The sequence below is a fragment of the Protopterus annectens genome, chromosome 1.part1 (assembly GCF_019279795.1).
Source record: "Protopterus annectens isolate FY-2018-M chromosome 1.part1, PAN1.0, whole genome shotgun sequence".
Taxonomy (NCBI): Eukaryota; Metazoa; Chordata; order Ceratodontiformes; family Protopteridae; genus Protopterus; species Protopterus annectens.
The window spans coordinates 438,162,123-438,177,689 of NC_056726.1; the positions used below are offsets into that span (position 1 = coordinate 438,162,123).

The 15,567-nt window shown below is 34.1% G+C and overlaps 1 protein-coding gene across 1 annotated transcript in view; it reads left to right on the plus strand.

Moving 5' to 3' along the window:
• Positions 1–4,433, plus strand: part of CHADL (chondroadherin like) — a 210,041-nt gene extending 205,608 nt beyond the window's left edge. Inside the window, exon 4 of the mRNA XM_044087099.1 lies at positions 4,263–4,433. Coding sequence (XP_043943034.1) covers positions 4,263–4,433 — 171 coding nt within the window. The remainder of the gene's footprint in view (positions 1–4,262) is intronic.
• Positions 4,434–15,567: the final 11,134 nt, after the last annotated feature.

Genomic DNA, 15,567 nt, shown 5'->3' on the forward strand with positions numbered 1-15,567 from the left:
GTATATAACCACAAACACCATTTTCAATAACAGGAATAATTCAAAAATAGCAGGAGGATTGTTTATTAATATGATAAGAGTTTTTGAAACAGTCCATCATCACTTACTTTTGTATAAACTCAAATTTACTTTGGTTGCTGAAACTTGTCTCCAGAAGGCTAAGCATGTGGGAAGTGGATTTTATATTAGGAAATGCCAGTGTACACTGTTTGTATGCCAATAATAAGGATGGATAAAGAAACAGTGAGACTTACTGCTACCCAGCAAGTTATTTAGAAGTTTTTTTTAAAGCAGAAACATTGCTGAATGTCAAAATAGAGCTATTAATAGCTTTCTGAATTTCTTCTGAAGAGGTCTGAGTAGTGCTTTTCAAATGATGTGAAATATGAGGTGGTGGATCATAATGAAAATATTCTGTTCAACATTTCACATGCTGCTTCGGGACTTACATTGCAGAATATTAAAAAAATGAAATACAAAGAAAAACAATTATAGATTTTGCTGGGATTGTTTGGAAGCCCTCATTGTGGAAAGACTAAATTTACAACTTCCTGTAGAAGTTCCCATTCAGGTTTCATGGCAGTATCCTGCATAGTATGTGTGTGTCTGCATACTTGATTAAGCCTGTTGAAAGGTTTAAATGACTTTGTATTGCCTGCTTAGAAGCACACTGAACCTTTTGCATAAGAAGTAAGCACGGAGCCCTCTGTCTGGGAAGTTGTAAGGCTGCACTTCTCTGCATTCCAGCTGGGTCACTCTTTTGAATGATTGATGGGTACTCAGGGCTGTGATTAACTGTAGGAGTTTATAATGAAGTTTGTTTTTCTTTCTGGTGCCAGGTGCTTCACATCTGCAAACTGTCCTCACGAACTCAGCATCCTTGACATGGTGCGTCTGTTATCAGCATTTGATTTAGAACAGGAATCCTTTTACTGGGTTCAGGATGTAAACACACTGTTCCATTCCTGGTCTGCCAGTACCTCTGAGGAATGCATCATTAATGTTTCCTGCTTGCTTTTATTTTGATCCTATTCAACCAGTAGATTCTAGTAAAATGGGTGCATATGTTGTTTGACACAAGGAATGTAGCTGACATCTTTGACAATCTATTATCTTGTACACTGGGTGTTCTTTTATTAGGCTAATATGTTTTTTGGCTTTTTCTACAGGAAGACGAATAATGCCCTGGAATACCACTCCAGTGTATTAACTGTAAAATGTAATTGTGATGTTCATAATACATTTTGATGAGTTTGTTATAAAGAGGAGAACAGTTTAAGCTTTTCTCAATGCATATTTTCATCATGATGTATCTGAATTATTATGACAACTTCTTCCTTTTACAATCAGTCCTGTTCTGCTCTGTTTTCCATGACTTACTGGTCATTTATCTGGTGGAAATGGGTTAGATATTACAGTAGAAAGACACTGAGATGAATCAAAGTCTAGGTTTAGCAAATGCTTCTTTTGACATAGTGCGACATATACCTGTGCAAACATGAAATCTGTCTTGTATAGGAAACCTCGTTTGTTATTGAAGACCTCTCTGTATGGCCATACCATATCCACTGCGCGCTCATACTGCTCATCAGGCTGTGTCTATCCAGTGGAAAGCAGCAGTCTTGCACATGAGGCAGAATAGTCAATAATGGTGCCCAGCACCATCTCCAAACACATATGCATACCTAGTATTTAGTAACTTATACAGGATCTGTGTTTAAACAATTAGAATGCAAAAAAACGCACCTCTCACTGGTGCAAATGGTATGCCCCTCAAACCACTCCCATGATAGCCCCTGTCATATGCTTAAAATCTGAAGAAAACCATATCTAAGATGTAATGTCTTGCAAACTCCCCATCGTCACCAATGACAATCCCTTCCAAAAGCCTCAGTTTATCTACATGAACAGACATAGGTAACAGCCTTCTTATTACCTTCATGCTGATCATTGTCTGAGCTTAGTGGCAGTTCAGAATGCAGGTGTTAGCTCATGCACATTAAAACATTTTTTGAGGGAGAGATATAAGGTTGTTAACACCAATGTGGGAGAGGGCAATATACTAGACCCTTGTTCAGATTCATTTTGTAGTTGCTTTGCAAACAGTGTAACAAAGGAAGGAGAGGGGGCAGTGGACACTCTGGAGAATGCTATTCATGTTTTACTATGCAATGAGAGACAGATCTTGGCTGTGGAAAGGATGAATAGACTTTGGAAAGTGTTTCCATTTAATTTAACTATGTAGTCACACATAACAGAGGGGAAGAATTATAGTGGACAACAGCTAGTAGCTATTATTATATTTTAACCATTAGCACAGTGCCTATGAAGTAGGTCAGAGTGGTGACACAACTGGTGCCCCATTAGTGAGTAGACAGTAGCAGTCAATCATGGTAATGTAATGCAGTATTAAAGATGTACAGTTGTGCACTGTACACCTAACATATGCTATGGCCTGTCTGCATATCATACCAAAAAGACTGCACCATATTCCATAATGTGACTCTGTGCTGCTCTAATTTAAATGATGCAGTCACGCTACATCCAATATAACTGGACTGTTTTACCAAGGTGTGTGTAGGTATTTGCATTCAGTTGGTAGCATGCACTTCCAGATTCAGTCACGTTCAGCTTGCACAGTGTATTATTGGATTTTTTCACGTTTTCAGTGTTTTGAAAAAAAAATAAAACTTAAAGTTTAATTGCATCTCTCCGTTTAGGCTTCTTGGCAGAAAAGTAATTTCAACTAAGTTTCAACTAGGTAGAGCTCACAGAAGTTTGCAGCAGCATTACTGCCTCTGAGAGTCTATCAGAGTTTTTAGTAATCACCCAGTCAATAAGATTATGGCATCCAGATGAAGGTTTTGCCCTAGAAGACAGATTTACCAAATGGTGAATTAAGAAGGTGGACAGTCTGTCATTAAGATGCTACTTAATAAGCAAACAGTAGTAAATATTAACATCCCTTAATACAATGTAGTTATTATAGACAGCTAGTGGAGAGAAGTTGTCAGTGATGGCTTTGGTAGCTGCTGCCACCAACGTAGGAAGTGAAAAAGTCAAACACACTTTTAAATATCTACCAATTATGTTCTCAGACAACTCAGTTTGGATTGTGGCTTGTTTTATTTGGGGAAGTAGCAATTAACATACAATTCAGTTTTATGGTGAGTAGGAATTCATTCCTAGAAAAGAAGCCGAAGCATCTCTCTCTTAAGACTTACTTATGCATTACTTAAAGATGCATTTTCATAGTAAAGTAGCTTCAATGCAAATTACAGGAGCTCTGTCCCTTATATCACATATTGCTGGGTCTGTGTATTATTTATTATTTATTTACTGGAAAAGCCTGAATGGGCAAAGACATTTTTTCAGAAAAATCCCGGAAGTAAAAAAAAATGTAAAGAAATGCATAAAAATTTTTAGTTAACCATCATTTCAATTTGCTACCAATTATATCTGACTGAAGTGCTATCTCTTTCTGTAATGCATTCTTCATCCATTTACATGCATCTTAACAATGGTGGTGATATTGGTCATCAGAAATTAGACAGTATTATGTTAATCTGTTTATTAACATTCTTCAGCAGTTTGACATTATTTATTATTGTGCAGTAGTGTCTGAAATGTTTACACAATTCCAGGTATTTGACAGAAATGGAAGCATTCAAAACAACAGATGCCTCTATTGTATTTTTAACTATATGTTTGCTAAAGGATGTAAGGTATAATACCATGAGTGGAACAATCAGTAACAAACCGATGCCCGTTATAAAAATGTCATGAAGCAAGGTTATCACACCACTGACGTGTATTGCAGAGCTAAAAACTAAGGTGGGATAACCACATTTCACTAATGTGCTCCAGTGCTGCTAATGAAAATTTTTGGTGAAAGTCTTATGCTTGTCAATGTCCAAGAAAAAAAAGTTAAAATGCACCTACTGAAAACCTTGGTTGTAATGGTAGCAATAAATTGCATTTGGATACCATGACAGTTGTCCATATTTATGTTTCTGAGGTATCAGAATGGCACTTAATAATGTCCTGTGTTACATTACAACCAGAGGGGTGATGTAGTGGAGCAGAGACATTACCTTGTGTTTTAAAGAGATACTACAGTTTAAAGTTGTCACTATAGAAAATCATCTGCTTGAGAATCAAATGGTGTTTCAATCTGACATTTAATCGCAGGTATCTAAGTGATGGATGCATTCTACCCTACCCTTATTAACAAATCCCTTATTTTATACTTTTCCTGACAGATTGCAAGTGGTGCCTTTGCAGGACTTGGAGAAGGACTTCGGGAACTTTACCTTGATGGAAACAAACTAGAAAATCTACCAAGCCTTGATAACTTTACCAGTATAGATGTGGTTACCTTGAATAACAACCCATTCAAGTGTGACTGTCAGCTGCTTCACCTGCGCAAGTAAGGTTATTACTTTGCAAGTTATTTTTTAACATCAAGGTTATTGAACAATAGTTACAAATACAAATACACAGTAAAAATGCCAATATTGCACCTCAACATGAATAAGTTTTACAGAGTATATACATGTGTAAGCAGTCTTACCAATGTTACATTTCTTGTTAGTACTAAACAGAATATCAGAATCAAAGACAAAGTTGTTGTCTATCTCATAAGCATAAAAATAACATAAATGGAGAAAAGGAAATGAGAAAGATGAACATAAACCCTGACATGCCGTATCAATAATTAGCTGAGAATTTATGTGAACAACTAAATTAGGTTGTAGTCCATTTGCCTCCATGGGACGCTGAAAAAACAATAGTCTGTAATATGTTTATTATAGGGGGCAAGGTGACATCTGTTCTAGTAGTCTTTTCTGTAGTGCTTCTTCTTTTACAGCATGCCACCACCATTTTAGCATGCTGGAGATACATGCTGTGAAGATAAAAAAGGGACTTATGAATAATACAATCTGTATAGCATACAGTATATCATATCATCACTTACTGGAAAAGGCATATATAAAGCACTGGTATCACAAAGGAGTCAATTATCAAAATAACCCTATCCATTTTTTTCCTTTATTTGTCTGTCTTTCCCCACATATTCCTCCTAATTTTTTTCCCATTCAGACTTAGGGATACATGTATAAATCCATATACAAGAGAAATCAGAATCTTGCAAGTGTATAACATGCATAAGTGGCCCATTTATTACCATTCAGAGGATAGATATGCAGGGATGTTAGCATAGGACTGTACCAGTTTGCATTTGGAGTCAGATGTCAGGTAAGGGTATACCTCCTAAGCCAGCTTTAAGGGAATCCTCATGATTTCATACACTGTGGTAACCAATCAGCTTTGTATGTACAGCTTTTTTTTTTAAACAATTTTATTGATTTTAAAGAAGTAAATATAAATAATTACATGTTCTTTTAACATAAGGATATTTACAATTCAAAAAGTGTTCACATAAGCATTCACATAACAATGTTTAACAAATAAAGTGAAATTACTAAAATTATATACAAAGGCATTCATTGAATATCATTAAGTTGCCTACTATTTGATTATTCCATATATATAACACGTAGAGAGGCTGAAATTTGATTTATATGATATAATTGTCAATCTCTTTTCAACAAATTCTGTAGATCAACCCATATATGATAGTTATAAGTTTTTCTAGATGTTCTAGATGTCATAGTTGCAATCTGCAATTGACAAACTTCCATTAGAATTTTTTTAAAATCATTATAGGAAGGAGGGAATTCAGATATCCACTTTCTTGTTATAGTTTTCCTGGCTACTACCATTATTGCCCAAAGTAAGGAATATTTAACTTTTTTTACACAACCAGGTATGGATGTATTGAAGATTACTAATGAATTGGTCAAAATAAAATTATCTGTGAATATTGCTTGTAGGAGTTCTTTAATGTTTTCCCAAAATACACTTAAAGCAGGGCAGTCATAAAACATATGGTTCCAGTTAATGTTTGTGTTAGACTTACATCTGTTGCAAATATTTAGTTTACCATTCATTTTGTTCATTAGTTGAGGTGTGTAGAAAGATCTATATAAAAATCTCCAGGAATATATTTTCCATTTAAGTGAAAGTGTTGTTTTCCCTGCAGATTCTAATATATTTGTTTTATCTAGATCCCTTGGAATTGTGTTATTAACTGTATAAAAATGGTTCCAGAAATTATCAGAACAACAATATGTTTCTTCTCTGATAAGTCTGTATATAAATGCTATGTTGTCTGAATAAGTTTGTTTATGGTGAATAACTGAATTAAAGAAATTTAGCAGTATACTAGTGACCTGTTTATTAGCAGAAGTGATCGGGTTTATCTTATTTTGTAAGAATAGTCTGAGGGATTGTATGTTAAGCCACAGGGAGTTGTCTAACTGATATTCACTTATTATCTGATCTACATCTTTTACCCTATCATCTGTAATAAGTTGAAACCAATACAAAAGACCGTTTTGTTTAAGCAAGGTAATTTTATCTATATCTGAGGATTGTAAGGATTCTTGAGTAAAGGCTATCGGGAACATTGTAAAAAAAAGTTCCTTGTACTTAGTGTGTTTAAATATAAAGTTTCTAAAATTTATTAGTATGTTGTGTAAGTAGCTAAATGAATGTTTGGGTATACTGTGTAACATGAAGTAATCTTTAAGTATCCAGAATATTGGCTTATTTATAAATTCTAATTTGTATGGCTGTGGTTTCGATATTAATAGCATAGCTGAGGATTCCCAGAATATTTTCCATTTGGCCTGATATGGTGTATCTAAAAGTTGTGCTATGGACCTAATAATAGCTGCATTACAATAAAGGTTCAAATCAGGAAAGGCTATACCCCCTTTGTTCCAACTATGAAGGTGATGTTTAAGTGCTATTCTAGGTTTCCTGGGAAACAGAGAATTGATCTTATTGATGAAAACTTTACTAGGAAGTATTAAAATAGATTGTATAATATAGAGAAAGGATTATCATTTTAATGATAGTTAACCTTTCCTCAGTTGTAAATATAATTGTATTCCATTTTGTTAATAGAGTTTGAATATTTACATAACATCTATTATAATTTAATTTTCTGATTCATTTAATATCTTTAGAAAGAATGATGCCTAAATATGTAATTTGATCTGTGATATATTTGTTAGTGTCTTTGTTAAAGTTTCTCTTATTATTGTTTAAATAGATAGGTAGAATCTTAATTTTATTATCATTGAAGGTCAGTCCAGAGATAAATTGAAAAGTGTTGACAGCTTCAAATAAGGCTGTTATGGAGGAATTATCTCCTTTGGTAGTGATGAGCACATCATCAGCAAATAACTGAATTTTAGAAGTTATTTCGTCACTAATTTCCAAACCTTCTATGTTTTTATTTCCTTGTATATCGTTAGCCCATGGTTCCATTATGAGAGTAAACAATAAGGGAGATAAGGGACAGCCTTGTTTTGTTCCTTTAGTAATGGGTATTTGAGTCGATGTGTATGATCCAATTTTGATATAAGCCAGAGTGCCTTTGTAAAGATGTAATAGTAAATTAATAAAATTATCTGAAAAGTTTAAACATTGTAATAATGTGAATAGATAGGGCGGCCACGGTGGTGCAGTGGTTAGCATTGCCGCCTCACAGCAAGAGGTTCTCCGGTTCGATCCTTGGCTGGGGTGCCTTCTGTGCGGAGTCTGCATGTCCTCCCTGTGGTCGCGTGGGTTTCCTCCGGGTGCTCCGGTTTCCTCCCATATCCCAAAGACATGCTGCAGGTGGATTAGACACTCTAAATTGGCCCTAGGTGTGTGTGTGAGTGTGCCTTCTGTGGAAGGTTGGGTGCCGGGCTGGCAACTCGACACTGTAAAACTCCACTGCCATTCAATGTGTGGACAAGGTGATCCGCTGTGGCGACCCCTAACCGGGAAAAAGCCGAAAGAAGAAGAAGAAGTAATAATGTGAATAGATAATCCCAATGTATTGAATCTAATGCTGAGTTAATGTCAAGACTAACCAGAGACAAGTTTTTTTTCTTTCTGTGTGAATAATCAATTAAAATAAGAGACCGTTTGATGTTATCATATGTACTTCTTTTAGTTACAAAACCTGTTTATTAATTAACTGGGGTAAGAATTTTTTTAGTCTATCAGCATAGATGTTCATAAACATTTTGTAATCAACATTTAAAAGAGTTATGGGCCTATATGACGTACATAATTTAGGGTCCTTACTAGATTTAAGAATGGGTGAAATAAAAGTATATTTCCAGGATGGGGGCAAAATAATGTCATTCTGGGCTTTATGGAATACATTATGTAGTAAAGAAATAGCTGTTTTAGGCATGATTTTATACAATTCAGGTATGATGCCATCATTGCCTGGTGCTTTGTTCTGTTTAAGTTTGTTAATTTGAGTTTGTATGTCTGGTAAACATATCTGTTTATCTATGATTTCTGACTGTTGTTTGTCGAGTGTGACATGCAGGGTTTTTTTAATATCTTGTTTTATCTTATCTAATGGTTGAATGATCTGAGATGTTTGATTTATCGTGTGAAAATGATGTCTAAATTCATCAATTATGTCATGTATATTATAAACCTTTTTCTTTTTTCTAGACGAATATATTTCTTTAATATAATTATGTTTGTTGATTCTTTTTGTTTTATTTGCAAGATTAGTTAAATGTTTCAGGTTTATTGAATAGGCTAGGAATTTAAATTTCTCTAAGGAAATCATAGTCTTATGATGTAAGATTGCACTATATTCTTCCTTAGTTTTATTTATTTAATCTCTAATAGTTTTAGATGCAGACTTGTCATTAATTTTAAGATGTAATCTATCTAATTTGTCTTGTATTTTTTTTAAGTCTTCGTCCCAGGACTTCCTTTTTTTATAATACCATTTATTTATTTGCCCATATAAGTAAGCTTTTAATGCATCCCATACATAAATGTCATGAGAGTTGGATGTTTGACTGAATTTTATAAAATTTTGTGTTTCTTCTTCAAAAAATGTTTGAAATTCTTTTAATTGAGTTATGTATGCAGGTAATCTTCTTATATGAGTCATTGGGGTGTCATTTAAATAAATCTCAAATATAATTGTATTATGATCTGAAATAGGGCAAGACACAATCTTGGTGTTTTTTAAATCATTTATTATTTGTGTGGATATGATTACCCTATCTATCCTAGAGTATGATTTGAATCTATTAGAATAGAATGTAAATTGAGGTGAGCTCAGGTCTGTGTAGTCATGAATATCTTTTAGATAATATGTATCCATGAATTGCATTAGTTGTTTAGCTTGTGAGGATATTTTCCTTTTTCCTGAAGTGCTAGAGTCCTTTTCATTTAAAACACAGTTAAAATCCCCTGCCATACTAATATTACCCTCAGACTGAGATACAATTTGGTTCAGTTGTTGTTTAATAGTGCTGGTTCCAATACCCAGTAACCAATAATTGTTTACTAAAGTGAACATTGTTGTATTTATTTTAATTGACACAAGCACAACATCCCTTTATCATCTTGATAAGATATAATAATTCTAGGTAACGGGAGAGTTTTATTCCAGAGAATTGCTACCCCTCTTTTCTTTTTAGAATGTTCAGAACTGGCAATGACTATATATTTATTAATGTTTAAAAAGTTGATATTTTCTTTTAAAAGATGTGTTTCTTGTAGAAATATTATGTTTGGTTTGTGTATGTTTAAGTATTTAAGTAAACTTCCTCTTTTAATAGGGTTTTTCAGACCATTTATGTTGATTGATAAACCTTTTAGTGAAGTCATAATATCTCTATAAATGAGTAAGAAATTCTTGTGATTTGTGTGTTATCTTGATTATGTTTTATATAATCCTCTCCAAAATATTTGTTATGTAAATTATAGTTTTTGTCTGTTACCATATGATATATTGTATGTGTTATACAATTCTTGCAACTTATAATTATATGCATTTGAATTAAGATGGATGTCAGGAAGAACTTATTAAGAAAATTGAATGTAGTGTAAATGTGATAAAAAATGGGGTAGCTACCCGCCTGGAGTTATAAACTCCTTGTCCCAGTGACATCTATCACTCAGATCAAACCCCTACCCAGCAGCAGCAAAAAACAGTCTCCACTGTATATGAATGTGAGATAGGTAAAATAATAACTCTCTATATATTTACATATGCATTAAAACAAGTCAAACAGATCTGTAATCAGTGTATCTCATCTGATATTACTTGTAACAAAATGTCATTCGAAATAAACCTCTGTAGCAACTAAACATAACCTTCACTATATATGAATGTTAAACATACAAAATATTAACTATATATATATGATTGCATATTCATTAACACAGGTAAGGCATAGTTATAATCAGTGTAACTCATCAAGTATTGCTTAAACCATTTTGTCATTCAGAACTGACCTTTAAACAACAGCAACAGAACATATCTTCTTTGTATATAAAAATTAAACAGATTAAATAATAACTTCATATGTGATTATATGTACCTTAAAAACTGATCTGAAATCTATGAAAGCAGCATTCTAATATAGAAGCCTGTCAATTGAAGTTACTACTAGCCATTTAACACATATGCTATATGTTGGTGTAATATTTAAAACAAATCAATATGAGTATCATTAGAGTGAAAGGTCAGGTGACACCTTAAGCACGTGTGATAGAAAATGCCATCATATATTAAGTGAGCTTATTTTAACCCATATTATTTTCTATCTAGCTATCAGCCTCTGAATGGAAAATAAATTGTAATTTGTAATAAGATTAGTTTATCCTGTTAAGTAAGGCACAACAATATAAATAACATGGGATACATTAATTTAAAAGAAAAAAAAATGCACACTTACTTTTCCCTTCCCCTTCAGTTTACCATAAACATAAATAAAAATAAGATAATTGAAGATTTCTTTCTTGAGAATCAAACTGAGTCCATATGGTGTAGTCAGCAAGTTTAAAATACATTTTTAAAGTAAATATAACCTTTCCCAGCATTTCTGATGCTTTTTCAACAAAAATACATGTACTGACTTCCTGGTTGAGCAGGTAGACTAGCTCTGACGTCATCAAAATGCGTCACGATGTTGTGGAGTTCATTGGAGAATGCAGAGAAGATTTTTAGTGAAAATAAGGTAGTTCATGAAGAAATAAGCTTGTGGACATCAAGCTCGAGCTTCACAAAGTATAGTATAGTATGTATAGGGAAAGATCATATGAGTAACATCTGCATGCTTCCCATAGCCTGCTCACACACGCACAGCTAGTTTGAACTGTCCTTTACAAATAAACAGCACCACAGAACTCCACATCTAGCAGAAATGTATTGTAGCTTCATTTAATTTAATTGGTGACTTGGACCAGGCAGTTTTTAACACTAATTCCTTGTCTGAGGATGAGAGGAATTTGACATTGATAGATCTAGGTTGCTTTTTGTTAGCAGTATTCACTGTGGCAAGGGAACAATGTGCCCTCTCAATACCAAAGGACATAGCTTCAGTAAGATCAAGAGTCTTAGGTAACCAAGTATTGAGAAAGTTAGTCACGTTGTTCTCTTCTGTGCCTTCTGGTAGTCCAAATATTCTTAGGTTGTTGCGTCTGGATCTGTTTTTTTTAGATCATCTAACTTATTTTGTAGAGAAGTATTTTGTTTGAGTAAGAATTCCACATTGTTTTCATTTTCAATAATTCTCCCATCCATATCAGTCAGAGCTTCTTCAATACCTGTTATCTGTGATTTTTGTTGTAACAAGTCTTGGTGAAGTAAATCCATTTGTTTGGTAGTTTTTTTCCTTGAAATTATCTATTTTCATATCCAGCTTATCAATTTTTGTAGTAAGATCCTGTATATTTGTTATCAAAGTCTGAATCTCTCTTTTGAGGCTGGAATCTTGGTTGCTGGATTTAGTGAAGCTCATGATGAATTCTTTCAGATGAGGAGAACTTATCCAGGAATAATTTGACAAGAAAATCTGCCTTTTTTTTGTTTTTAGCTAAATATTATTGTAGATGTGTGTTCTTTCAAATCATATATAAAGGTATTTTCAGTTTTTAGTTTGAAAGCAGAATTCCTGTCAGAATAATATTTCTTTAGTGGAGCTGTTGAAATCTGCTGCTACTCAGAGCCTATCTTGGCCACACCCCCATATGTTCAGCTTTGACATCTTTCCAGCTAATGGGAAATGAGGAAGAGAGAAAAAGTCCGCAAAAGAAAAACAGAATACTTTCAGCCCAACATAAATATAACAGAAACATAACATGGAACACCTCAACCCAACTTTTAAATGGCCAGCTCTGTAAATTAGATAATAAGTCATGTCTCCTTTTAATAGTCCATATAATCTCTATGGGATAACATTCTTCCATGACTTCTAGCCAAACCACATGCTCCAGGAAAACTCATTATGTGAAGATAAGTAATGCTTCACAATATCTGAGGTATTTCTTTCTTTCATCTATTAGCTGGATAACTTGGTTAGTCACAAAACCCTTTTCATGCATGGCACAGACCAAACTGTTTCCCGAAAAAATGTTTGCATAAATATTATTCAAGCAAAATGTTTACATTTAGCTTGTATTTAGCAATATTAATATACAGAAGAATAGGTAATATAACTGTGACCCCACTTTACAGAAACATTTCCTCCAATAACACCATACAAATACAAGTGTCATAGCATCCCAGATTTAATTCCATTTTCCTTTTATCAGTGGCAGTAATAAATCTCTCTCTCTCTTTCTCTTTCTCACCTGTATATACACACTAACAATAGAAAGTATCAATACATCCTAAGCACTGATAAGGTGGATACCAAAGGCACTGTACAAGGGAAGGGGATCTCCTATCACAGGCAGTAGGTTAGTTTTAACTGGATGAAGACCCAGTCATATAGAATTCTCCACCCTGCCATGGCAATAGTGTTATTTTGTTAACACACCATACTATTTATTAGTCACAAACCAAAAATGCTTTTTTCTTAACTTGAAAAGTTGTGGAAAAATCCTGAGACCCCTATCCGCTCCATTTCAAGACAAAATGCATCCAATGGAGGAACATTGAGAATGACCAGTCTAAAAATTAACTTTAATTATTTTGGCACATCAAGCATGTTTATTCTTCTTCTGTAAGTTCCCCAAGACTCCAGCATGGTTTTAATTCATGGATTAGGTGGTGCTTATTAATTAAACTTTGTGACTGACACAGTAAGCAATGGACTACAGCAATGATCCATTTTTTACAGTCTCATCCCATCTTGTCCACACTGAAACCCTTTAATAGCTAGCAAAGGCAAACAACTCCCAAACTCTAGTCAGTCACTGTAAATCATACTAATTCCAGGTTACTCGGAGCTTCTTCCATCCCACAGAAAACATAGCAGTAATTAGTTAAGACTACCCCCAAAAAAATCACAAGGGAGAGAAACCAGTAGGACCTAGAACAGGAAAATAAACCCAGGAGAATCTGTATCTTTACTTGCCTCAGTGTTACCCAGATCCAGATATTTAGCCAAGGCAAGCAGTTATGTTGTACATATATGTGTGACACATTTGATCTTGCCGGAATACCCAAACAATATTTAATGATTTTTTGTTTGTTTATTGTTAAAGAGGTAAGTGAACAGGGTTTCAGACATTTTTCAGTCATAAACTGGGCCAGAGACCACATGAATTATACAATTATACAATGGTAATGCTTGAAAAGTGTTATCGAAGTTTAAATGTAGTATTTAAAATATAACAAAAGTTTGGTTAATAAATAAGTAACAGACTGTTTTACAATCACATGTAGGAAGTAGAACTTTGAAATATATTTACATCTGTAACTCTGCAAGTATAATGACACTGTTTGCCTTGTTTAAACTAATTGACTCAACCAAAGAAAATTATATGTCACATAGATTATCTGAAGTGTGTCACACTTGGGGTCACCAGCTGTGATTTTATAACAGAGCACAATTAGAAAGAGTGCATTGTTAAGGCCACTTTCCATGACATTTGTTTATCCTGCAAAGGTACGGCAAACCAATCTTCTAATTATGTTTGACTGGCAGAAAAATAGTGAGAAGTTTTTTTGTTCTCCCATCAGAACAATGAAATGTCCCCCCTGAATGCCACTATTTAGTAGGTTTCCATATGACATATCGCTGCTGACAACTAGTTCTGTGGCTTCATTTCCCAGGTATTCTACTTTTAGAGCTAACTTTGTAGAAAGGATTTTCTGATAAAAATCTTAGTTGTCTCATGAATAGTCTATACAGTTGCGTGTTCTATGCTGGATGGCATGTAGAAAGTATCATAGACAACAACTGGTCTACTTTGCTTGGGAACCTAGAAGATTTGTCCTTTTGTGACCTAAATAAATCCATCTTAATAGGGGTAAGATGAGGAGCTCCCCTGCTGTATTGCCCTTGATTGTGCCATGAAGAGTGAAATGCTTTTTATGTAACTCTCTTGGTATATCAACACCAGTCCATTAACTGTAGCCAAATTCAATACCACATAACAAAAGTGGTCTTACTCTTCACGGCCAACCTCAAGGATGATGAGTTACCCTATATAAAGTAATCCACATGGCAGACAGCCATTCTGTTGATGTAATCACTTCCCTCTAGTCAGTAGAACACAACAGGATCAACCAATGAGATTCCATAATTTGCAAAAATGAACCTTTCACTGATTTTGACAAGTTATAGCCAAAAGGAGATGAACGGTTTGTAATGCACATGTTGGTGCATCTTTTGGAATGCCTTTTCTACAAAATTATTCAAACCCTCTAGCCACTAGACATGCTTTGTGAGTTATCCTTTGTGAAGTGTCTTTCAGAGTGCATTCACTTAGTGGAGATGAATTTTTGCCCAGCATTAACTTCTTCAAAAGCACCCTTATCGTTCCAGCTTCATATTTCATCTTGTTTTAGCTGATTCAAATGATATATCACAAGTCAGGAGCATATGAAGTTTCATATGTGAGTCAGAAGTTTGGAAAAGATCACTTACCAGTTCATTGTGAACAACTTCTTCACTTCACTTGGCAAAAGTCTCTTCTTTGCTAGAAATATTAGCTAAGTGTAAAAATATCAAATTATACCAATTCTCTTGTCTTTCTGTAAGCTTCTCTGGTGCACATGATTAGTTCAGCTGTATAATGCACCCTTTTTTTCATCTACAAATCTTATGGTTTGATCTCCTTTGAGACTGATGTTACTGTTTTCTTTTAGAACCTGTGACTTGCTTCACTTTGTTGGTGCCAAATCCTTACTTATTCACTACAGAATTCTCCATCTCATCTTCATTCCCCTTTTCCAAGTTATTTAGTATCATTTCTAATGAGTTTCTTATTTCTTCATTCTTTAAACACCTTTATTTACTTCATAAATTACACAGTGAAATGGCTACACATGCAGTTATAAAAGTGAAAACAAACCATTACAAAGATTTTTCCTTTTCATGAATTATACATATAAGGTTTCTTTCTTGGCAGTTACTATTCTGTTTAACATTACATAGATTATCCCTGAAATTTTACTCCTTCTCCTCCTGAACATTAATCTGCAAAATTCTGCAGGTATAATCAATA